Below are 26,379 nucleotides of genomic sequence, written 5' to 3' on the forward strand. Positions count from 1 at the left end.
TGTAAACTGAGGAAGCGGGTAGGACCCCTGAAACGCGTGGTCTTTGTGTTCAAAATTTTCCATTATTTTATCCCACCCATCTCCATAGCCTAAGGCTAGGATCACAGTGGGCATTACCTTCCCTGTAACAGCAGGAACACAACGTAATGGAATGGGAAAGCAGCACTTCACGTTTCCCGGGTGTGGCATCACATACAGTCGCTGAAAAGTATGCTTCACTGTTAATGCATGTTTTGCAGTAACGGACTGCATGCAGTGCATTATGATGCCGCATGCCAATATACCATACCTGCTGCACTGTGAACATCGTTGTTATAGGATCATTGCAGCGCACTGCTTTGCAATTGTAATTTAATTCCTTTTTTTTTGTATAGCGCTTTTCTCCTGTTGGACTTAAAGCACTTGCGAGGCAGCTACTAGAGCGCACTCAGTAGGCAGTAGCAGTGTTAGGGAGTCTTGCCCAAAGATTTCCTTACTGAATAGGCGCTGGCTTACTGATCAGGCAGAGCCAATATTTGAACCCAGGTCTCCTGTGTCAGAGGAAGAGCCCTTAACCATTACACTGTCCAGCCACTGTAATGCAAGGCAAGCTGTGCGCGACTAGGAATGAGCGAGATTCGGCTCCACGCTTCCAAACAGAAGCAATGTGTCAGTGGGCGCGGGCCGTGGCACCTATGTCGCCACCTATTGCCGTGGCGCTGAACGTTGCTCTCCATCCTCTCCACTCATGGCTGTGAAGGTTGAAGTTTTGGGAAGATGAAGAGCAGCGCACCCACTAAGACACGGGCTATGTCACCCATCCCTAAGGGTAGGAACACACTAGGCAGAATTGCATATGTGTTTTCCATTATGTGATATGGAAAACGCATATGCGATTCTGCCTGGTGTGTTCCTACCCTAAGGACAACGGGCACATTACAGCTACGTCCCAAATGAATGGTGACCAGGTATGTTGCAACATGTTAGGCCTCTTGCACGCTACATACGTTTCTGATTTTTTATACAATCCTATTTTTGATTCCGATTAAAAAAAAAACGTAGCAGCATGCAGTACTTTTTTTTAATCGTAATCCAAAACCAGGTCGCATAAAAAATCGGAATCGCATGTAGTGTGCAAGAGGCCTCACGCTGATTTCTAAACCTGTTGCAATGTGCTTTGCAACATATTCAGTGTCAACTTACTCTTTTAGCTGCCCACTAATGATACAATCTTGATTGTACAATCTTACGACTTATATGTACTATAACGCTGGGAACACACAATGCAATTTCCCGTCCGATCGGCTGGAAGTTGGCTGATTATTTTTGACAAGTCTGATCTGGTTCCGATCGAGAAAGGGATCGATTTTGCGAAGTTATCATCAGAAAATCGATCCCTTTATCGATTGGGAGCAGTTTGGACATGTACACACGCTACAACTTCCTGTCGGATCACCCGTCGAACGGACAGGAAACTGCATTGTGTGTTCCCAGCATTAGGGACTAGCTAAAGTATCCATTCAAAGTATACTCACTCAGTTTACCCTTCTGCTACATAGATTTGGTAAAATTGTACCATCAATAGGGTATAATTAGTGGCACCTTTACAGTGAGGGGTGATTTTGAATGTTCAGAGTACACAACTTAGTGACACTGGGACTTGTTTTCTACCACTATAGGCACAGTCACTGTATCTTAAAAAAAGGAGTTAAATAATTAAGTTTTCTGCAGGACTGGCCAAGACCTTAGGCACATGTAAGTACAATTACACTGCTGTAAAGCACCCTGCAGCAGCATTGCAATGTCTCGTGAGCAATGAGAGCTGCACTGTATAGTTGTGCTGTTATTGCAGTTATATTATAGATTTAATAAGGATCGTGCTGCTTTCTGCACGCAGAAGTTTGAGACATCTCACATTTTCTAGGCAGGATTACAGTGCGAGGATTTAATAAGAGGTATGTAGAGTGTATGGAGGAGAAGGGATTGTGCTTTGGTATTGCCTGGTCTTGTTCAAGCAGTAGCTCGTCAGCTGACTTTTCCCCTATCTGTCACTTTTCAAGAACAACCCCCCTCCTCCCTGCCCAGCTTTATGCAAATCTCGCCATTCCCGGGGTAAGGATTGGTCAGCACCTCCAGGAACACGCCCCCTCCCCTCGTGATACACCGCTGGGCATATAAGTGAAGGTCTTGCATTAGGAAAGCACAGATGATCTGCAGAGCTATTCTGTACTCTGACAGAGGCTTGGTAATAAAAGCACAATCTGCTCACTCGAGAAGTTCCCCGAGCCAGTTCTGCACTTGGAAGTTACAAAGTGAATCCAGGGAGGACTGCGAATCCCTGACAGGGGGCGGGCTGCCTCTACTGCACTGGGCAGAGACACTAGAGAGCTGAGCCAGCAAGAACAGCTCGCAGCTCCTGGCTGCGCTGTCTTCTGCAGGAACTCCGAGGAGACCTTCTGCGCTTGGACTCCTTGGGTGTGCAGCTGAGGCACGCTCAGGGCGCAGATCTGGAGTAAGCGGAGGTGACCAGTATGGCCGGAGAGCTGCCTATTGGAGCAGAGTTGCCAACTAGTCCACTTGCAATGGAGTACGTCAATGACTTTGACCTGATGAAGTTTGACGTCAAGAAGGAGCCACTTGGCGGCAGAGCACCAGATCGCACAGTTCGGCTTTGCAACCGCTTGCAGCAGGCATCGGGCTCCGTGTCTTCCACTCCGATCAGCACCCCTTGCAGCTCAGTGCCATCCTCTCCGAGCTTCAGTCCCACAGAGCAGAAAACCCACCTGGAAGATCTGTACTGGATGGCGGGCAGCTACCAGCATGTTAACCCCGAGGCTCTGAACCTCACCCCGGAGGACGCTGTGGAAGCCCTCATAGGTTCTCACCAGATCCCACCGCAGCTTCAGGGATATGAGGGCTTCAGGGGTCACCATCACCCACATCATCATCCAGGCCAGCAGCACCACCAGAACCCCCACCAGTACCAGAACCTCGGACACGAGGAGATGGTTCACCCTCACCAGCACCCTCACCACCATCACCACCACCATCAAGACTCTCCAAGCCAAAGCAACAATTCCGCTTCCCCGCAGCAGCTCCACAACAGCCACCCGGCACACCACAGCTCCAACCAGGTCGAAGACAGGTTTTCTGACGACCAGCTGGTCTCTATGTCTGTGCGGGAGCTAAACCGGCATCTGAGGGGCTTCACAAAAGACGATGTCATCCGCCTGAAACAGAAGAGGAGAACCTTGAAAAACAGAGGATATGCCCAGTCCTGCAGGTTCAAGAGGGTGCAGCAGAAACACCACCTGGAGAATGAGAAGACGCAGCTCATCCAGCAAGTGGAGCAGCTGAAGCAAGAAGTCAACCGGCTGGCCCGAGAGCGAGATGCCTACAAAATGAAGTGCGAGAAACTGACCAACAGCAGCTTCAGGGAGGCCGGGTCCACCAGCGACAACCCATCTTCTCCAGAGTTCTTCATGTGAGTTTCCCCTGTGACATCTCTCCATCCAGAACTGTAGAGAGGGAGGATCAGAGGGGGGTGCTTCCTTGTCATACGAACTCTACTTTCTGTAGACTAGTCTGCAGGGGGTTGTATGGGTGCACAAGAGAACGTGATGCTAATGTTACACTGGTGGATTTTTTGGGGGGAGGGGGGGATTCCACCTTGCTTAGGGGGTAAGGTAAGGACATTAGAGGACTTTGGCATGACTTTACCTTAATTCCACCAAGAACTTTTACTGGACAATGTCACTGCCACTTTGGAAGAAGAGAAGAACAATGAACATTATATGCAGATTTTTTTCTCTCCATCAGATATATATCTACTCTGGGTGATAGAAACCTAAGAAAACTGAACAGGTGGGACATTCAGTGCACCCTGACCCCTTGGTTTTATTGCCTGCTTGAGTATTTAGAAAATATATAAAAAAAGGAAAAAAAAACTGCATTAAAATGTTAATCCTGCATGCTGGACATGTATGGTAATACTTTCTATTTTGTACCATTATCTTGTTTAACCTGAGCATGCTTTTTTATTTCTCTTGGCTCATCCCTCAAAACTTTCATTTGTTCTTTTGCTCTCCAGTGTTTGTCTGTTGCTGCTTTTTTATGAAATCCTCTATTCTCCTAATTTCATACTAACCTGTAAATATTAAAACACAAACTTTCTGCCCATCTATACCATTTCCTGTGGTTAGCAGACATGATCCTTTTTACGTTTTCAAGTAGAGGTTGAGGACCTTTTCTTTCATTGTGTTGAGGATGATAATAGTTATGTCTGTGTGGTGCAGTTACATTTTATTTTTTGCCCCTGGCTTTTTCTTTTTTTGTTACTGTGATTTCCAAAATGTCCATCGGTGCTATCGTTGTAGGTGGTTCCTGCTTAAAAAAATATATATAGTGTTGACTCTTGTGATAGTTATGCATATTTTGTACCTGTGTGTAGGTATGTACGTACATTCACACATTTACAAAGTCTTCCACCCGTGCCAAGTCAGTATCTAACCCTACGTAACCCTTTAAGCATCAGACCGATCTACAATAAGCATCATGCCTAGCAGGTGTGTTATTCTGTCCTTACAGTTATACAGGGACTATATCCCCCCTTAACATAAAACAAAGTGGCATGTGAGTTTAATATTAGCTGACATAAGGATTGTGCAGATCTGCAGTAACATACTCTCTAAGGGGGAAAAGCCAGGCTGTGTTGTGACAGCTTAAATGGTGACTTATATAGATACTAAATGCTTCCTATCACCTCTGCTACTAAGCGTTATGTTCTGCTGTTTATTTTCTACTACAGCAAATTAATTGATTTTCCTATTCTTCATTTCCCCCTCTTTTTCTGCTCAGTTTATTTATATATATATCTATATCTATATGTAGCAGTTATTTGCAGCTGGTTGCTGTGCAGTTTCATTTATTTTCTGCAGGTCAGTAAAAGTTAAGTGATGCTTTGGGATCGCAGCATACCAAATTAAGAGATAAAACAAAACATTTTTATATATATATGTGTATAATTTTTTTTTTTTGCACTGCTGGTGCAGCTGCAGTTTTAATTTTCTTTTTGTTTTGTCTGTAAGTTAATAGTAGTGAACAGGATTACATGGACGTCACAATGCTTGCAAGTCTTGAAATATTGGAGGGTTTCTGTCAGTACATCAGCAATGATATGTAGATGGGATTATTATTACTTTTTAGCATCTCTGATTCAACTGTGTTGAAATCATGTCTGATCGGTGTTTGTTGTTTTTTTTTTTTTTTTTCTTATTTCATGTGGATTCTGAAGGGATACATTTCCAAAACTTGCTTACAAGACAAACGTCAAGTTCAAATCTGGTCTATTGTAGTTTTTATTCAGACTGGTTTCTGTTTTTTTGTTAATAAAATTGTTTCCTATTTTGCTTATTAAAATCATTGAAATGGCGCATGTTACACGGACTGGTCTTTCTTTTTTTAATTTTGGTGTGCCCGTCACCCAATTTATTAAAAGTTTTTTTGTAAATCTAGGCTGTAAAGCTCAAGATATACTGTGCCAATTAATGGCCGGAATCTAAAAAAAAATCAATACAGGGAATTAGATGTGTGTGGTGCTTTTTTTTTTTTTTTATTGCAGCATTTTGTACATATGGAACCTTCCAGCCAGCATAAAGTGTGTTCTTAGTTGCGGGTTCAGGGTCCATACTTGTGCCATAAAGTAATTTGCTGGCCTTTGGACTGAAAGCTGACAATCATTGACACACATCCTCACTCAGGACATGGTCTGGGGTACACGTCTACAGCAAACTACTGGTCTGTTTCATTCATTCATGTTAATCCCAAGATTATACCCCATAGTAACTGTTTCATTACTATGGTTCATATGGGGCACAAAAAAGGGATTAATTATGAAAGTTAGATTGCTTGAAATCCTCCAACCCCCCCCCCCCCCCCCCTTTCACAGCTCCACACTAAATATCTGAAAATGAGAACAGGAGTAGAGATCTATCCTTGCAGAAATTAAACTCCTGCAACAAGTTGCTACAAACTCCATTTAGCTGTGTTACAATTCTGAACTTGCTCAAAGGTGTTTGCAGAGGTTCTTAAGTTATTTTGTGAAAACATATTGTAAATGTTTATTGCTTAACAGGTAACCATAGAAATAAATAAAAATAACAATCTAAATTTGACATTTTAGAAAAACAATAACAAAAGTAGAGCAAAAGCAAAAATATAAACCATAAGCTTGGCAGATCATATGTATTCCGGAATATGTGGCATACAAGTTAGGGGTAATGTTTTGTGTCACCTACCAAAGTGTGCAGAGTATAAATAAGAATTCTCATATGTTGAGTAGGTTCCAATAGCTTAAACTTGCTGCACATTTCCATTTTAAGCTGGTTATCATTCATTTTTCAGTGTTTTCATTCATTCCATTACAAGACCTATCAAACAATCAGCCTTGAACAAGTTCCTGCCTCTGCCTGGGCATTTCACCTAGCTGACCCTCAAGCAAGGTAAAATCTCACAATAGCTCGTAACAGGCACACAATTAATAAAGCGGTCATTACATTTACCATTTTGTTACCGATGTTTCATTAAGCACTATTTTTTAACGCTTTGCCCTGTGATCGAAACATAAGATTTGAATTTTGCAGAGGTCTTCGGCGCACTGCATTATGCTGTCTGGTATTTAGTAGGTTTTAAAGGTCATGTAAACAGGTGCTTTTAATATCATGTATGCAGTGCAATTTCAACCTCTCTTTGGCTATCATAGCACATGAAGCAATTAAAAACGGCAGCAGTTGGATTGCAACCATTGAAATCGCTGTGCCGCAAAAAAAATCATTGCCAGTAAGTGGTTAAAAGGGAATGAATATCACCTGTTGAGCCCTCATGCCACACCGTATGGGATGGGACACCTTTGCTTGCATGGTGTGAGGCACGCTTGGTTCTCAGTGTGCGGCATTCCTTTGGAAGCAGAGGGGTTAATGTGTTTGATTTGGCAGTTAGCGAGAGATCTAGAGCGGAATATGGTGGGAACTGCCATAGCGTATTACTGTCCTGTCATGCATGCATTGAATAAATGGCTGGACTAATTAAACAACAAAAAAAGACAAAAAAATAAAGAAATGTCTCTTCTTTGAGAGGCGGCAATGGGATGTCTCTCTTCCTGCATTTCTGCAGGGTAACGGGTCTAGCAATCCACTTCAAAGTTCAGGAATCTCTGCAGAAAAGCACAGAGAGCAATGTCCCTTGTGCCTCTACAATTCAGCTGTCAGGCTGCAGGACGCTCACAGATTTAATAGTTTATCCAACTCCTGATGTGTTAACAAGCTGCAGTCATTATCACACACTTAGCGCTCACTGCTTGTGAAGTGTACTAATTGTGGGCAAGAAAAATTCCACATCTTTTGAAATTCCTGCACCTGGTTGGTTGCTTGATGTAGATTTTCCTCACATACGAGCAAAAAAAGTACCGCTGTTATGAGTAGACCTCTTGATTTCATGCAGCTCATAAAACAAACAAGTTTAAAGGCTCATCAGCTTTTTGCAACAACTTGTTCTTTAACTGCGTTTTAGTCTTTATCACTTACTGCACAGAAATCTGTCACCACAGATGTAACACAGTGACTACAGACAAAGCACCACTGATAAGAAGAGAGCTAAATTCAGCTACATTCCATTAGAATGTCCAAGCTGAGTAGATGAAGTAATTGGGCAGACTATATTGACTACTTTATGGGATTATACTGACCAAGTCAGCTGCATGGGATGGAGAGCATTTGAGGACTATAGTGGCCAAGTCAGCTGCATGGGATGGAGGGCATTTGAGGACTATAATGGCCCAGTCGGCTACATGGGATGGAGGGCATTTGAGGACTGTAGTGGCTAAGCTAGCTACATGGCATGGGTGGCTTTCTAGGACTTTAGTGGCTGAGGTGGCTACATGGGATGGGAGGACCTTTTTGAGGTTATAGTGACCATGATGGCTACATAGGACTGCAATGACCAAGGCAGCTATATGGGGGCGAGTGCTTTCAGACACTCTGGTGATAAAGTCACTCATATAGGATGGAGGAATTTATAGAAGCCATGCGGGGGTTGGAGGTTTTGGGGACTATAGTGACCAAGCGAACCACATGGGATAGGTTTTTGGGAGCTATGCTGACAGGTTCATTAAAAAAAATATAAGGTTAAAAGCTACACGTAAATCTGTGAAACTTTATTTTACTGAACTTCCTTTCCCTAAGAAAGCTTGACACAAAGTGCAGAAGGTGTGTGCATACTTCCTATGAATATCATATTCCAGCCAGCTGAATTTACTGGTGTCTGCTAAGCTTTGTACTGATATGCTTCTATATTGATGCCTCAGTATATTTCAAAAGGGCACTTGTAACTCGCTGACTTTTTATTCCCTCATTACATGGGATAAAATGTTATAGGAGCCGGCAAGGAGAATTCCTATATTAAAATAAAATGACGTTTACTATGTGTTCCCGCGCTCTTCCACCAGTGCTGGAGTCGCAACAATTCTGCTTGTTTTGATTACTCAAGTTGTGCATTAAATATTCAGTTGCCTCTTGGAAAATCAAGCCTGGAATTTAATTCCATTTACCCACCACAGGATAGATGGTCAGTAAAAGAGGTTAGCAGGGGGAAAAAATACATAAAATGACAAAGATTTTCACTTCTACCAAGTGGAAAAAGCAATCACTCAATGGAAAGAAACAGCAGGAAAAATAACTTTAACCAAAAAAGATGATTTTTAATGACGAGTGCAACGTTGCAAAGCCTATATGAGCTAAGAGCAGCAGCATTTGCTGATTTCGGTTTTGCTGATCAGCATCCGGTAGTTGACAAGTGACAGCAGCATCTTGTAGGGACCTCTTAATGCTTATCTGTATTCTTACCAAGTTAGGCCAACTTATTTATTTTTAGAACTTTGACCCTTTTAAACTCTCACATAGAAACTGAGGGTCCAGCAGATGTGACAATAATATACGATATGAGATAATCTGAACACAATGATGGATAGCTACACAAGTGAAAATATACTCTTAGGGTGTGCAAGCAATCTTACTTTATATATACAGTGTGTTACAGCATAGCTTATACGACCGCTCTATGTTCTCCTCTCATTCTCGCTTACCTGCCTGTTTAGTGTCACCTCTCCTCTCCCTGGCATATTTCGTGTTGCATGTTTAAGGAGCTCATACATCAAGCAGGCAGATGTGACGTCAGTAGCGTCAGTGCACATATGTGCCAGGGCCCTCGATAAAGGACACGTGTGCTTTTCAGGCTTCTGGCTCTCTTTTTTTCATTCAGCCTCATTTCATGAGAAACCCTGTTTGTGCTGAATCAAAGCAATATCTCAGTACCCTGTGAAGGCTATAATTTATCCAGGTCATGTATATCCAAACTAAAATAACAGCAGCTTCAATTCTGTTAATGCAATTCTGTTCGATTCTGATTCAATTCAGTAGCTACATTCTGTTGAAGTCACTCATTGCATCTCAATGCAGTCAACTTATTTTGTGTTTGGAAATATATGCACTGTTGGGAAGCTGCCCCCCAAATCAGCACAAATATAAACTGTCTGCTTACTGCTACATTTCTGCTGCAAAAACTAAGATTTCTGCTGCTTTCATTTTAAAGATAGCAATTATTGTTTGTCTAGACAATGACATCACCCAGTAACCCCCCCCCCCCCTCCATACCCCCCCCCCCCTCCATACCCCCCCCCCCCCCCAACACTTTGGGCAAATATTAGGCAAGGGGTCAAAAATCGTCTTATACTTCATAGTATTTCGTGGGCATGACTTTCAGAGCTGCAGGCCACAGGAAGGCTTAAATGATCCACCATCAGGTCTGGATTTATTAAAAAAAAGTCTCCAATATTAGGAGATGAATGTTTAAGAGCCTCAGACCATAGCCATGGTTGCTGAAAGATCAATTAATCAGCAATTAGCAATGCACCTGCGGGAATGACTTCATTATATTGTAAAATCCCTTCTGCTGTAGATGCATGGATCCATCCCCAAATGCATGATTGATAATTCAGTAACTTTGCAGAAACCATGACTACGGTCTGATATTTGCCCGACCTGAGTTGGAAACGTTGGCCACGTAATGGCTGATCATATCTAATCAATCCAGGTCACTTTTGCAGAATCTCGCCATGTTCTCCAATCATCTCCAGTCCAGAAGGACCTCAGTAACTCAACCCCCTTGTGTCTTTATCTCAACATATGGATGTGATCCTCTCACAGAATACTGCAGGCATCTGTATTGACATAAATCTCCAATCAACCACTTACCACACACTTGCTGGAAGACTGATGATAGTCATCTCTGCTGGATAAAACAACTTGTTTTCAGCTACTAATCTTTACATTGAGTGTCTCACACATTTTGTCTTCTTCACATCTTCAGTCAAAGGTGAGTTTCTACGTACTGAAACAGAAAGTGACATTGTGTGATCTGTCGAGCGTATACTAACTAGTGTAAAGTCTACCTATGCAAGATTATGCAAGTGACTGACAATATGTAGCTGATGTGTTCTTGTTTATTCTATTGCCTAAGCTACATGAAAGGACGTATCTGTATTCCCTGATTAATTCTGTTTGAAAAATATAATGCATTCGTTTATTTTTGGATAGTCCCACACCAGTGCATGGTGCTGCAGGGTTATGAGCTGGTTTTGTATAGCGGCCTAAATAACGGGGAGGGTAGATCTAACCATTTTATTATAGAACAAGAGGACCTTCCTTTACCCTGGAGCATCACTGTTGTAGGATCAATTACTCATTTACTAAAGGAGAGATACAACTAAAGGCAATGACATTTCATTGGGATCTCTTTAAACATCCAGGCCCTTATTCAATTAACTTTTTATTTCCTGAGTTTTCTCTCAGGACATATTTTTTAATCTTCTCTTTAAAATGTTTCAGTACTTTGCAATTGAAAAAACACCAAACGGTAGGTGAAAAAGTAGTAGCAAAATTATTTTTAGTATTTTCTTGCTTGCTTTATATTTAAAAGGCATTTTTTTGGGCCCATATGCAATTAACTTTTTCTCCTGAGTTTTCTCCTAGGAGATTTTTTTTCTTATCTTCTCTTTAAAATAACTTTTCAGTACTTATCAATTGAAAAGGTATCAAAGCGTAGGTGACAAAAGTACTATCAACAATCATTTGAGTATATTTTGCTTGCTGATGGTGTAAAAAGCATTTTATTGACAAGTTGTAAAATTATCACCTAAGAGACGACTCAGGAGAAAAAGTTAATTGCATATGGGCCCTAGTCTGTTGTACAGGAAATTAAAATAGGAAATTCTCTGCTTTTGATTGGATAATTGAAGTGACCACGGTTAACGTCACTGCACTTCACTTTGTATCCTGTTTAGTAATGTTATTCCTCCTAACACAAAAGGTGTTAATTATTATTTCTTTTTTTTTCATCATTCCTAGAAATAAGTTGCTGTATTTATCTTACTATTATGCTATATTCTATATCAAGTCTCTTGTTTACCTCTTTATTTTATTGTTGTTGTCTGGGTGTTTGTGGCCTATATTTCCACCGTTATGCACCTCATATTCGCTAGCTCTTTAAAATGACCATGTATCAAGGCATCCAACCATAGCGGCATTGCCGTGCATTATTACTGCTGAGACCGGAGTCTCATTTGCCTCCCCAGATAGCAGCTAGCGTTTTGCGTAACACAGTGGTTTGCCAAACCATGGAACATAAGACGCGGCTCAGAAATATATATGTCATGTGTGGTGTTACCGCAGCGTCTGGATCACACTGAGACAATAGTACAGGATGGAAGCAGAACAACCACAATTACACTTGCAAGAATATTATGTGAAATTCGAAGCTGGTTGGAGTGGTGTCTCCCATTATTCTGGTGCGGGCATCAAACATTCATTTTAACCACTTAATTGTAACTTTCTCGTGTAGGTAGTGTACATCTTCATCTCTTTGGTAAGGGGCTTTACAATCCTTTATTATTTCAGTAAATCACATCTCTGTGTTGGGATAGATTATTGAGAGTCTGCGTTGCCATGCCGCTCGCAAGTAGTAGATTGCATCTTCCTTCGGCTCAGCATTTCTCCGTACGTTTGACTGCGAGATTTATAGGAGGATATTGCACCGCATTAGAGAGATGCTGTAAATGAGATTTTGCTGCATATTTGCAGAGTCAGTATGGCAAACAGCAGCACCCGTATGATGCAAGTGAGGCTACTCTCTCTTCGGTAATAGAGATGTAGCAGACACAGACATATATATGCATACCCAAGAACGCATGGCAGCTACGGTTGTTTGTACACTTCCCCCTCTAGCATGTAATGCTGTAAGGCTTTCATGTCATATACTGTACAAGCTGTTTTTTTAACTCACAAATATGTTTCTCTTTGGATGCACAGCTGCATAACTGAACCCGCATTTTGTCCCTAATATTAAAGTGAAGTGGTTTTGTATTCATTCTTAAAGCGGAATTAAACTCAGGACTTCCTCTCTGCTCTAAAATATTAGCCACAGCATGATAACCTTTATGAGAAAACAAAATTCTTTATTACAATTAATGGAAATCCTAAAAAAAAAACCTTGAAGTTTTGCTTGGTTTCACTTGTGCAGAAGGCACTGAAAGGGTTAAGCCTCAAGTGCAGAACAGTCTATTCACAATTATTGATGTAAACTAATTGGACAGGTTGAGTTGCCTAAATGAACTCAGACGTGAATGTCTTCAGCAAATATATGTGTAATAAAGACTTTTCATTGTGTGCTGTGCAAGAGTTTGGGTTTGCTTTAAGTGTGATTCAAATGCTTTGAAATTAGGCCCCCGAATATGTAGTTATCTTTGCTTTGCTAATTTTTTAGCTTTATTGTAAAATACGGACTGTACAATTTCATGTGACTCACACTATTTATGCTAAGAAAAGCTCATCACTTCTCCAAACGACTGCTCGGTATGTGCTGAAGTGCCGGTAAGATCTACATAGAGATGGTAAGCAGTGAAGACTTCACAAACAGGGGAGAAGCTGCTGTTATCACATTTCATAGAGAGAGATCAGTTTTAGCTAGCTTGCCAATTAATAATATAATATACTTGCAGTATTGATTTTTGAACTGTTTCAAGGGACCAAACTGTACAGTTAGACTGGCTCCTGATTAGGCCGCACTCCCATACTCAGTATTTCTTGAAGTGCTGATAAGATCTGCTCAGGGTGATGAGTGCGAAGGGTTAAGAGAAAGAATGGAACACTTTAGAAGCAGTAGGAGCTTTTTAGAGTTATGGCCCTTATTCAATTCACTTTTTCTCTTACATTTTCTCCTAGGAGATAATTATTCATCTTCTGTAGTGGCTGGATAGTGTACTGGTTAAGGGCCCTGCCTTAGATATGGGAGACCAGGGCTTGAATCCTGGCTAGGGTCAGTACCTATTCAGTAAGAAGTCCTTGGGCAAAACTTCCAAACACTGCAGGGTGGCTGCAGCTCTAGGTCACTTTGAGTCCAACCGTAGAAAAGCGCTATATAAATATTAGGTTTAAAATAACTTTTTTTTTTTTTTTTTTTTTTTAGCTCTCTGCAAATAAAAAGTTGGTGAAAAGGTACTGTCAAAATTATTGAGTGTTTTCTTGCTTGTTAGTGGCTTAAATGACATTTTATTGATAAGGTGTGAAAATATCACTCAGGAGAAAACTTTTGAGAAAAAAATGAATTAGGGCTGATGTGTTGTAAATAGGGATCAGCACACACTGCAGCTAATTTACAATCAGTACAGGCACATCATTACTTTTAATGTATACACTGTGGATGATGTACTGTATTTGTATGTTGAGGTGGTGTGCCATAAGGGAAAAGGACCCATTTTGAAATTACATTGCCGTTGTTTGTTTCACTGTTTGAGAATTTGCATTACTTCCTGTCTGGACAAGAAATGGGCATCCCCTACAATAGTGACACAGACAGCCACAAGCAATACGTTTATGTAGAGTGGGAAAGAGTTAAAATGTCTGACTAGTTTTTTTTTATTACTTCTCCCCCCAATCCTTGTTCCCAAGACAACTAATTTTCCTGTTAAAGCCTCAAAACTCTGCGGAGGTCCCAGAGACAGCGTGAGGGAAAGCTCGCCAATGGGGTCAGGGACAACAATAAACTCCCAAAATCTCTTAACGCCTTTACGCCGTTTTAAATCTAAAATAATAGTTTTCCTGGATTTGTGCTGTAAGTACACTATCACATTACAGTCTGTGACCAGGTCAAAAAAAGGCCAGCAACCTGCCCAAGAATTTTGCTCTAATCAAGCAGCCCCCATAATTACCAGTTTTCCATCCTGATCTGTGGACCTTTATTTAATAAATGACTAATGGCAGCCTCTTCCGCAGAGCCAACATCTCCCACTGGCCTTCACGGATCTGAGTCCCTATTCATGTGTGCCTGGCCAGGTGCACAGCTTAAGTGTAATTAGTGAATCTTCCGCACGCCCTCCAGAGATTTCTGTGCTAGTGAGTTTCAAATAATCGCTGATAGCACTAAAAATTATGAAGTGCTAATACATTTCCACCAGGAGCGTATTAACCGTTTCCTGCTGAGAAGCCTCCAGCCGTACGTACGTGCTGCTCTGGCACATAGGCATGCACGGCACTGCAGAGCGAGATACACTCTAGCTTCCCTGCTACAGCTAATGTGCTGCATTGTTACGCTTTATTTGCCTAGATAACATTTATTATAATGTAATTCTGAAAAGTATTATGGAAATGCATTCAGCAAATAATATTCAATTACTGTGTCAATGTATATATTATACAGGCTGTACCATTTTTTTTTCTTTCATCTGAATAGTATACATTTGATTAAATCAGTATAAGATTTTGAAGATGGCTTTTCTTTTTAAATATTTTTTTTTTTCTTTCTCGATTCTAAGTGACAACAGCTTTCGAATTTAACAGCGTTCTGCCATTTTGAGTGGAGTTGTGAGGCTCTGTTTTCTTGCATTGTCTCCCTGTGGAATCCCGCCAGTGTGAATGGCTGCTTCAGACAGACAGAGCCTATATTTTGGCCAATCACACCACTAAAGCCGCTGGACGGAAACCTACAGATTTCTTTCTACAGTGGAAAAGGATTAACTGCTTATTTATCAAAGAAAAACAATTAGTCGGCTTCAGCTGTTCTAGTACAGTGTTTCTCAACATTATTAACCTCTTGAGGACCGCTGTGTTAAACCCCCCTAGTGACCAGGCCATTTTTTGTTAATTGGGCCACTGCAGCTTTAAGGCCAAGCTGCAGGGCCGAACAACACAGCACACAAGAGATTCCCTCCCCCCCCCCTTTCTCCCCACCAACAGAGCTTCCTGTTGGTGGGGTCTGATCCCCCCACAGTGTTCTATTTTATTTTTACAAATATTTATTATATTTCTTTTTAAATACATTTCTTTCTTTTTTTCTTCCCTAAACCCTCCCTTCCTCCGCTAGCCAATCACTGTGATCGGCTGTCATAGGCTTCAGCCTACACTCGCAGCGCTGTACAAGGTAATTAGACGGCGGTTTCCCCATCTAACAGTCTCTGATCGCCGCTGGGAGTCTGAAGGCGGAGCTCTGCCTTCCAAGCAGGAGATGCTGCTAGCCCCATAGAAGGCCGTTCACGCCAATCGGCGCGTGGAGCGTTCCTGGGGCTGCCGTCGTGCTCACGCCTATTGGCGTGGAGCAGTCGGGAAGTAGTTAAAGCAAGTACCCCATTATGCATGATGGTGTTTGCCAAGTACCCCCTGTTGTGGGTTACATCAGCTTAAGTACCCCCTGGACACATACTGTATGTTTGTTAGGAGTACTCTATAGCTATGATTAAGAGATTTACAAACATTGTTTATGCCTTTAACCTCCTTAGCGGTATGCCCAACACTGTGTCGGGCATACCGCTCTGTGGCCCCAGGAGTCCCCCATAATACATTTTTTGTCCCAAATGAGTGTAGTGTAAAGCCTTTAGCTAGCACTAGGCTAGCTAGTACTAGTGTCGGACACCCGCCGCTCCCCTGTGATCCCCCCCGATCACCCAGTTTATACATTACCCCTCCCCCCTCCTGGATCCAGCGATCGCGCAGCCTCCCTGCACAGCTCCAGTCTCTCTACGGGGAGGATCGGGTTTGCGCATGACATCATGACGTCGGCGAAGTCATGTGCGATCCTCCCCATAGTGAAGACCGGAGCTGTCCGGGGAGCCTGCGCTGATCGCTGGATCCAGGCTGGGTAATGTATAAACGGGGGAGCATCAGGGATCGGGGGGTGCCGGGCATTTATACTAACTAGCTAGAGGGTTTTCAGCCACTGGATCTCTGGGGGGGACTGGCGGGCAAAAAGTGTCAAAACCTCCTGAGCGGCATAACGCTCAGGAGGTTAAAGGACATCCGAGGTGAAAATAAACTGGTGAGATAAACAATTATATCTATCCTCATTCTCCTAAAAATGACTTTTTTTAGATATTCCACAGTTTTATTATATATTTACTGTGCTACTACTGTTCAGGCGTGGGCCATACTTGCGCCTGCACAGTGTTGCCATGCTTGTGTGTGGACAGTAGGGCAACCCTGAAGAAGAAGAGGGTCTCAGCAAGCATCTGTGGGGTGCCAGAGGATGAGAGAAGCCTCTGCATCCTCTACTGAGGTAAGTAATGTTTCTTTTTTTAAAAAAACTCACAGGTATACCCCTGGGATAAACATATTATATTTTGAGAACTTGGGGTCTAGAAGACATTTCATGTCCACAGTGTGGCCAGCGCAGTGTGGTTTACCACCATGGGGCATCCCAATGCACTATCCCAAAATGCATGTGTTAACTGTGACTGTGAAGTGGTCTTTTCATTTATTTTTTTGTTTCACTCTATGTGACGCAATGGCTAAGGCTACATCTGCATCACTATGTACTGCTTCCTACCCACCCTCACCATTGTTTTAAGGGTCTCCATGACTTCCTCATCTCCTAACATATCCTCACTGGCTCCATGGCTGCCAAGCTGTAGGCTTATCTCCTCATGTAGGCTTATCAATTCACCACTAAAAGGAAGCAATAACAATAAGCATATAATAATCTGCGGTCAAACTGCAACTGTGAAGGGTTTGCTTATCATAAAAAAAGTGTCCTGAGCTCCTGGGGCTGAAGATGAGCAGAGCAGTGTTGATATCCCTACTGATCCTGGCACTGCATTGGGAGCAGGTTTTGTGAGGAACATGGAGGTGCTGTCTGTGTTTAAGCACACCTGAAGTGAGAGAGATATGAAGGCTGCCATATTTAATTCCTTTTCAACAGTGCAAACTGTCTGGCTGTCCTGCTGATCCTCTGGCTCTAATATTTTTAGCCATAAACAAGGATGCAGATCAGACTGGATTAGCCACATTCTTGTTCCAGCTGTGTGATTCAGACACTGCTGATGCCTGAAAGGTCAACAGGACAGCCGGGCAGCTGGTATTGTTTAAAAGGAAACAAATTGACAGCCTCCACATCCCTATTACTTTAGGTTCCCTTTAAGGTTAGGCCTACGGAGAACAGTTACCTGTCCAGCATAGACTGTTTTTCCATCTTCCTCTTAGGCTAGGCCAACACCATGCTGTATTGGCAATATTTCCGCCACAACGTATTCAATGTATGTTTTTGATGCATCTGCTGTGTATGTTGTAGCATGCATTTTGTGTTTTTAATAATGGAAAGCAAAAGCGGCATGATTTTGGTAGTGGCCGGGGGTGGATTTTTAAAATATATTTATTATTTTATTCTACCACCAACATGAATCCTATTTAATTACTGGCTTGTGCTGATGTAAATGCTAATTCTGTTACACCAGGCAGTAGAGCACAGGCAAGAAATTATTTATCTCCAATTTCCATTGAAAACTCCAGTGAGAATACATGTAGTTCGTCTCTGTCTGCCGGCATATAAAGCATATGCAGTGTTTGGAAAAGTCGCACAAAGTGGGACCTAGCATTCCGATGCCGCAGTGGAGACAGCGGATAACACAGTGGCGTAGCAACAGAGGATACAAATGTAGTGACCGCTCCAGGGCCCCAGGACTAGAGGGAGGGGCCCACTAGGGACCTTCCTTTAACAGCTTTATTAGCTCTTTATTGATGCTATGCTGGTAGTGACCACTAGAGATTGCTCGAACCTCCGATTTTAGATTTGCGGACCTCGAACGCGAACTTCCACAAAAGTTTGTGTTCACACGAACTTTGCGAACCGCAATAGGCTTCAATGAGCAGGCGAACTTCCATAACTACAAACATTGTTTCTGGCCACAAAAGTAATGAAAAAGATGTTTCAAGGGGTCTAACATCTGGAGGGGGTCAGTGACTACAAGAGGAAAAAAAGTTTTCAAAAAGACCTTCTACTTTTTGAGAAAATCAATTTTAAAGATCTCTACTGCATGTGGGAAATGTTCCAACCGCCGCTGACTTTAACGGTTAATAGCAAAGCCCCCTTAACCACCCTTGCGTTCTATTAAGATCGCCAGGGCGGCTGCGGGAGGGTTTTTTTTAAATTAAAAAAAAACTATTTCATGCAGCCAACTGAAAGTTGGCTGCATGAAAGCCCACTAGATGGCGCTCCGGAGGCGTTCTTCTGATCGCCTCCGGCGGCCAAAAGTAACACGGAAGGCCGCAATGAGCGGCCTTCCGTGTTTTGCTTACTTCGTCGTCAGCCGACGTCCTGACGTCAGCCGCCTCCGATCCAGCCCTTAGCGCTGGCCGGAACTATTTGTTCCGGCTGCGCAGGGCTCAGGCGGCTGGGGGGACCCTCTTTCACCGCTGCTCGCGGCGGATCGCCGCAGAGCGGCAGCGATCAGGCAGCACACGCGGCTGGCAAAGTGCCAGCTGCGTGTGCTGCACTTTATTTGGTCAAAATCGGCCCAGCAGGGCCTGAGCGGCACCCTCTGGCGGTAATGGACGAGCTGAGCTCGTCCATACCGCTAAGGTGGTTAAATGCCAGAAACAGCAAATTTGCATGGGCATGTTAAGAAGAACAGTGGGAACAAAAGGAAAAAAAAAGTGAATGATCATGAATGATCCGGTTATTTTTAATGAATTGAATCGAATGAATTGGCTCTGAACTGATTCATTTGATTTAATTCATTAAAAAGAACCGGATCATTCATGAACCGGTTAGTATAGCTTAGAATGGGTCCTGTCTGGACGCATAGCTGCCGGCTCCTGCTGTCTCTCCCTACCTGCCTTCACCTGTGTCACCCTCACCTAGCCTGGCAGCCAGTGCACCCATGGGTGCACCAGGTGCCAGGCTAGGTGAGGGTGACAGGTGAGCAGGCGAGGAGGACAGCAGGAGCCGACAGCTATGCGGACGCATTCTCTGCTATGTGGGGGGCGGCGGAGATCTTCAATCAAGTTAATTGAAGAAGATCACAAGATGAGAGGATAATGGCGTGGGACATTTCCGAGGATATTGGCGTGGGAACTTTTTTTAAAGGTACAGGTAAGTATTTCTGGTTAATTAAGAACATTAAAGGACTTTTTTTTTATGTGTTTTTATTTCATTTAACCCTTTGTGGAAATGGGTAAGGGGTGCTTTTGTAACCCTATACTCATTTCTCCTGGGAGGGTGGTGGGCATCTGGGGTCCCCTTCTTAAAGGGGACTCCCAGATGCCATCATGCACCCCCCCAGGGAGTCGTCACCCCCACCTTCTCCTGGGGCACCGGAGGTGGGGAAGAGCCCCTTGTCCATGGATTGGACAAGGGCTCGGGGGGAGAGGGGAAGGCTTTGCCGCCCCTCTCTCCCTGGAGCCCCCCCATACCATGGACCATGCTGGCTGGTATAGCTTAGGGTGTGAAACCCCACGCAGCCGGGGCTCCGCATTCTGGCTATCCCAGCCTGCATGGGGGGCAAGGGGTTACAGAGAGCTCGGTAGGGGGGACCCCACATCATTTTTAGGGGGGAAATTTCCCACACTTAGAAATAACAAAAAAAATAACATTTTTTATAATTTTTTTAAATATTGTTTCTCACTATCTTTTTAACATAGTCTGCAAATTTGGTATTGCTAGGACGTAAGGGGCCTTTGCTATTAACTGCTTAAGTCAGCGGAAATTGTTTCCCACGATCTGTCATTGACCGGCATTTAAAGGGACTCCGAGCTCAAGTTAAAAAGGAAAATATTACTCACCCAGGGCTTTCTGCAGCCCAGTGCTGGTCGGGAGGTCCCACAACGGCGTCCTGGCTCCTCTCCTAGTCCCCGCTCCGGAACGCCTGCTGGCGACACTGGGCCGAGTCTCGGGCTCCTTCTTCCGCGTATGACACGGCTGACGTCACCACGCCGGCCGCCTCGCGTTATCACGGCGGCCGGCGTGACAGTACGGCGCATGTGCGATTAAAGCGCGCATGTGCTGTACTGCCACGCCGGCCGCCGTGATAATGCGAGGCGGCCGGCGTGGTGACGTCAGCCGCGTCGTACGCGGAAGAAGGAGCCTGACACTCGGCCCAGTGCCGCCATGCAGCCATTCCGGAGCGGGGACTAGGAGAGCAGCCAGAACGCCGTCGTGGGACCTCCCGACCAGCACTGGGCTGCAGAAAGCCCCGGGTGAGTACTATTTTTCTTTTTAACTTGAGCTCGGAGTCCCTTTAAATGTATACGTTTTTTCCTTTGAACTTTTAAAATCGATTTTCTCAAAAGGTATAAGGTCTTTTTGAAAAACATTTTTTCCTTTTGTTCCCACTGTTCTTCTTAACATTCCCATGCAAATTTGATGTTTCTGGCATTTAAGGGGGCTTTGCTATTAACCGTTTAAGAACATTTCCCACACGCAGTAGAGATCTTTAAAATTGATTTTCTCTAAAAGTATAAGGACTTTGTTTCCCTCTTGTAGTCACTGACCCCCTCCACGTACCCTGCAAATTTGGTGTTTCTACTATGTAAGGGGGCTTTGCTATTTACCTTTAAAGTCGGCGCAATTAAAGTCTATGGGAAAAATGCGAACTCAAACTTTTTTGAAAAAAATTTGCGGTTCTCGTCAGGCGAACAAGTTCACCGGCGAACCGTTCGGGCCATCTCTAGTGACCACCTCTATACTGTATGTGCTTTGACTCTTTGTTACCATTAATAGACTGTTCACCTCCCCAGCTTACACCTCTCTGACACTGCAGCTATCCTGGCAGGATTTGGTGCTACATATCAATTGTTATGTATAGTGAGCTTGAGAGGGCCTAATGTAAAACTTTCCCTGGGGCCCAGAGCTCCTAAGTTACGCCACTGGGATAATGGGCATGTCTAAACAGTAAGCTGGACGGAACGGAATCAGTTACGTTTGTCACGAAGTACAGCCTAGAATATAATAAAATCATCAATGTTATAAAGAAATATCTTCCAGTGCTGCACTCCAATGCAAAACTTAAAGAGAACCTGAACTGAAAATCAAAAGTCAAAATAACCATACACAGGTCATACTTACCTCCTGTGTAGTCTACTACTCAATCTTTTTCTCCTCTCCTGCGTCCTGTTTGTCCACTGTGATCAATGGAATTCTCCGTCCTCCATTTTAAAAATGGCCATTACCCTATAACAGCTTCCTGGTCAGCACATTGTTAAACTGTAATATCACTCACTTGAGCCATAGGGAAACATGGACATTAACTTGCACATTCAGTTGTACTGACAGCTGCTGATATATAACTTACAGCAACTGGTATATTTCAGCTCTGACACAATCTTGTCAGAACTAGAAGGGATCACTGTAAGAAGAAAAAGGGTGAGCTTCTGAGAGGAACTGACGGTGAGGTTAGTATGTAATATTCAGTTGCAGCTACATCATGTGTTTATTTTAAATAATTTTACTCACTTCAGGTTCCTAAACAGGGGGTGCACTTCTCATCAGGAAGAGCCCGTACCTTGGGGTCCGATCTGTCTCCTAGCCTTTTTTGATCCCAGCTGTCGACTCGTGCTCCCACTTGGCTGACTACCGTGGGTTCTTATGCATGTGGTTTCTCCACATGCCATTGCTGTAAATGTCATCAGGGAAGGCTCTGGTTCCTGCCTACCTCCTCCGCCAAGCTGTTACAGCTTCAAGGGCTTTTTCGATGGTCTATTGGGGATCGCAGCACTGGAGCGGCCTGGTGGAAGAGGACTATCCAAAAGCTTACCTCTATTAAGGTGAGTACCCCTTTTGGGCACTCTTTGTTACCCCTTACAGGGACACTTTCAAACAGAGGGTATTTGCAGTCATTCGGCTTTATGTGAGCAAAAATGATCTACCATGGCACATCACTTCAGCTCTGTAAGTGAAACAAGCAAATCATTCCTATTTGCCAATTCCTACCCACTGAGCCATATCAATCCATGCCTTGATTTGCACTGATGAAAGGTCAGTTTACATCAATCAACAAGTAAAATGAATAGGCTAGAAGCACACTGTACACCAGCAGCTCTGGATGTGTGTTTGGCTTTTCAGGGACACAAAGAAATCATTTGTATAGTCACTCACTGAGCAAACATGATACATTATGAGGCTACCCTGCATATATCTTCTGTTTTAAAAGGCAAAAACTGGGATAGACATACACCAGTTTCTTAGAAAAAGGGTAAAATTAAGTCTATTGCCTCATCAATCAGGGCCCTTATTTAAAGAGGAACTGTAACCAAGGATTGAACTTCATTCCAATCAGTAGCTGATACCCCCTTTCCTGCTAGAAATCTTTACCTTTTCTTGAATAGATCATCAGGGGAGTCTGTGTGGCTGATATCCCCTCCCACAGTGTGATGTCAGGACCTAGGTCCTCACATTTTCCTGTCTGTGAAACTTTTTCCATTGTGGGAAACACCAGCTGTTTCCATCTGCCAAGCAACCAGTATCTCCCTCTGTGCATATGTAAAGCTATAAAAAAACAACCTTTTAGCTTATCGCATTGTTAGGGGTGTGGTTAGAGATAACGCAGTTGGTGCTGTCTTTTCTTTTCATGTCTGCCAATAGTAAAAATGATGACATGCAGGCGTATTGTGGCTCAAACAATATGAACAAATTACATGGCGAATATGAATCATTTCTTGATCTCTCTTCTATTTTTTAAAGAGACTCTGAAGCCTCTTAAAATCCTTTTTTTATTAAACAATCCTGTTTAACACATTAGCCCTACCTAAACCGCCACATTCCCGCGGCTGCAAACTGTCTAAATCCCCCCTAAATCCCCAGGGGGTGATCTGGGGAGCACTTCTGTGTGAGGCCGGGCTATGAGCCGCAGCCCTGCCTCACACGCGTCTGTCAGCGGTGCATCGCAGTCTTCCTTCGCTGAGAGGGGCGGGGAGAGGTGGAGATCCGCCTCTCCCCCACCGCTCTCAGCGAAGGAAGGCTGCGATGCGCCGCTGACAGACGCGTGTGAGGCAGGGCTGCGGCTCATAGCCCTGCCTCACACGGAAGCGCACAGGGGCAGCAAAATCCACGACCAAGAAAGTCGTGGATTTTGCTGGGGAGAGGGAGGGCGCGTTAGGGGCGTTTTAGACAGTTTACAGCCGCGGGAATGCAGCGGTTTAGGTAGGATTCAGGTATTCAAAAGGATTGTTTAAAGAGTAACTGTCATGCTGCAAAAGCTAATTGAAACCTCCTGTGTTAAACAGTTTAGAAGGAAGCCAAAAAGGCAATACTGAAGTTAAAAATCTCTCTTACTTTGATGTGTGCTGAACAGCAAGGCTGTTATTCCCAAGCTCCTAAGGAGGCTGGCAGGACGCATAACAGATACTGCAAAGCATTCTGGGGTGCTTCTTCTCCCCACTGCACTACCTTGGGTCCTCCCCTTCATTTCCCTATCCCGCCCTAAGGCTGCTTTCACAGTGGGAAGTTACAGACTCATGTTACAGCAGCTTGTAACAGCAGCCTAAACTCACAGCACTGAAAAATCACAGGGCACATGTTCCGTTAGAGTATACTGCATGAGTCAGCTATTGTTCCTAGCCACATGGCTAATTAATATTCACTGCACAGTAGTGTTGTCCAGATCATGAACCATTAGGATCTTTTTTGTGAGTGAATCATCAGGAAGCAGGGAGGATATGACATCACAATTGGCTTCATAGGAGACAAACAAACATGGAACCTCCCATGAGCTGTCAGGAGCATCATTCTCTGCAAATACTATATAAAAATTCTGTGAAATCCAAATGTGGACAGTGAAATGCATATGTAATGTAAGTAGAGCCAATATTTAGCTACTGATATGTGTTTTTTTTTCTCTGAGACCCTATACCTAACAGCTCCTCTTTAATAAAAAAAGGATTTTTAAGAGGCTTCAGAGTCTCTTTAACTTCTCACTTTGCACAGTATTGAGTTATTTTTTTCCCTTTTTCGCTAAAGTTCATCTTTAAAGGGATACTGTAGGGGGGTCGGGGGAAAATGAGTTGAACTTACCCGGGGCTTCTAATGGTCCCCCGCAGACATCCTGTGTTGGCGCAGCCACTCACCGATGCTCCGGCCCCGCATCCAGTTCACTTCTGGAATTTCTGACTTTAAAGTCAGAAAACCACTGCGCCTGCGTTGCCGTGTCCTCGATCCCGCTGATGTCATCAAGAGCGCACAGCGCAGGCCCAGTATGATCTGTGTCTGCGCAGTACACTCCTGGTGACATCAGCGGGAGCGAGGACACGGGCGTGCAGGCGCAGTGGTTTTCTGACTTTAAAGTCAGAAATTCCAGAAGTGAACTGGAGGCGGGGCCGGAGCATCGGTGAGTGGCTGCGCCAACACAGGATGTCTGCGGGGGACTATTAGAAGCCCCAGGTAAGTTCAGCTCATTTTCCCCCGACCCCCCTACAGTATCCCTTTAAAGAGAACCCGAGGTGTGTTTAAAGAATGTTATCTGCATACAGAGGCTGGATCTGCCTATACAGCCCAGCCTCTGTTGCTATCCCAAACCCCACTAAGGTCCCCCTGCACTCTGCAATCCCTCATAAATCACAGCCATGCTGTGAGGCTGTGTTTACATCTGTAGTGTCAGTCTCAGCTGCTCCCCCGCCTCCTGCATAGCTCTGGTCCCTGCCCCTGTCCCTTCCCTCCAATCAGCAGGGAGGGAAGGGATGCAGGCGGGGACTGGAGTACTGCAGGAGGCGGGGAGAGCAGCAGACTGACACTATAGAGATAAACACAGCCAGCTCTGACAAGCTGTTTGTCAGGAGCGTGGCTGTGATTTATGAGGGATTGCAGAGTGCAGGGGGACCTTAGGGGGGTTTGGGATAGCAACAGAGGCTGGGCTGTATAGGCAGATCCAGCCTCTGTATGCAGATAATATTCTTCAAACCCACCCCGGGTTCTCTTTAAGGTGTAAAAATCAGACCTGCTATTAAAAGTCTGCAAATGAATTAGCATGGCACATTATAATTAACAGATTACATGATTATTATTTTTAAAAACATAATTTTCCCTCAAATGAAAAATGTAGCTCTCCTCCTATTCCATGTGACTTTTGACTTGGTACAAATGACACGAGTATTGTGGGTATTCATATAATTAGAAACTCTAAGCAGAATCTGGGGAATAAGTGAGTCATAGGATTAAGCACAATAAATTGAAAATATAAGAATATGCTTAATGATGTATAGGAATTTAAATTCACTCCAAGTATCCCCATAACCAGCAGTTTATATTAATGTTGTATTTTAGTATGAAGATGTATTCACATAAAACTGATGTCGAGAATTTTCTGTTTTCTAATTCCGCTGCTGCTGATGTTATGTTAGAAGAGATTATATATTTATTTTACTGTTTTAAAGTGGAACTGAAGATCATTTTAACACAAACAGTTTCTCTAACCTGGGGCTTCTGCAAGCCCCCAGCAGCCGCCCTGTCCCGTGCCGGTCCTCCACGATCCTCCGTTCTCCTGCCACCACTCCATTTCATTCCTCGACTTGTAAGTCGGGGCCTGCGCAGCCCTGCCAAGCGTATCCTTTCTACGCGTTCCCATCTGCAATAGCGGTATTGCGGACTGGAACGCAAAGAAGGATACACGTGGCAAAACCGAAAGTAGCTGGCGATGGGACGGAGGATCGTGGAGGACTGGCGCTCGCCCCATGGCTGCTGGGGGCTTGGGGAAGCCCCAGGTAAGTTAAACTGTTTGTTTTAAAATGATATTCAGTTCCGCTTTAAGGCACATACCTTTTTTTTTTTTTTTTTGAAGTTGTAACGATTGGTGTCAGCACGCAGAGAGAATCTGATTATTGTCATAACATATATCAAACAATGCTTATTCTAGGTGCGAGGTCCTTGGTCTCAGCACCCCGGAACTAGTCTGAAGAATACACAGATGAAAATACAGTATTCCCTAGACTGGGTGCAAGGTCCGTAGTCTCAGCACCCTGGAACTAGTCTGAAGTATAACACAGATGATAACACAGTTCCCTAAGCTGGGTGTGAGGTCCTTGGTCTCTACACCCTGGAACTAGT

General features: G+C 43.8%; 1 protein-coding gene and 1 long non-coding RNA gene across 2 annotated transcripts in view; both read left to right on the forward strand.

Annotated features, from left to right (window-relative positions):
* LOC137542007 (uncharacterized) overlaps positions 1-10,398 on the forward strand; it is a 256,415-nt gene extending 246,017 nt beyond the window's left edge. Inside the window, exon 4 of the long non-coding RNA XR_011025325.1 lies at positions 10,236-10,398. This is a non-coding gene — a long non-coding RNA (uncharacterized lncRNA). The remainder of the gene's footprint in view (positions 1-10,235) is intronic.
* Positions 2,190-5,409, forward strand: LOC137540850 (transcription factor MafB-like). The gene has a single exon (XM_068262021.1). The coding sequence runs from the start codon at positions 2,511-2,513 to the stop codon at positions 3,465-3,467; it is 957 nt and encodes a 318-aa protein (XP_068118122.1). The 5' UTR covers positions 2,190-2,510; the 3' UTR covers positions 3,468-5,409.
* Positions 10,399-26,379: the final 15,981 nt, after the last annotated feature.

The sequence above is a fragment of the Hyperolius riggenbachi genome, chromosome 12, assembly GCF_040937935.1.
Source record: "Hyperolius riggenbachi isolate aHypRig1 chromosome 12, aHypRig1.pri, whole genome shotgun sequence".
NCBI lineage: Eukaryota > Metazoa > Chordata > Amphibia > Anura > Hyperoliidae > Hyperolius > Hyperolius riggenbachi.

Bases quoted from the DNA above. Each gene is read 5' to 3' on its own strand.
- LOC137540850 (XM_068262021.1), top strand. From the start codon at position 2,511: ATGGCCGGAGAGCTGCCTATTGGAGCAGAGTTGCCAACTAGTCCACTT.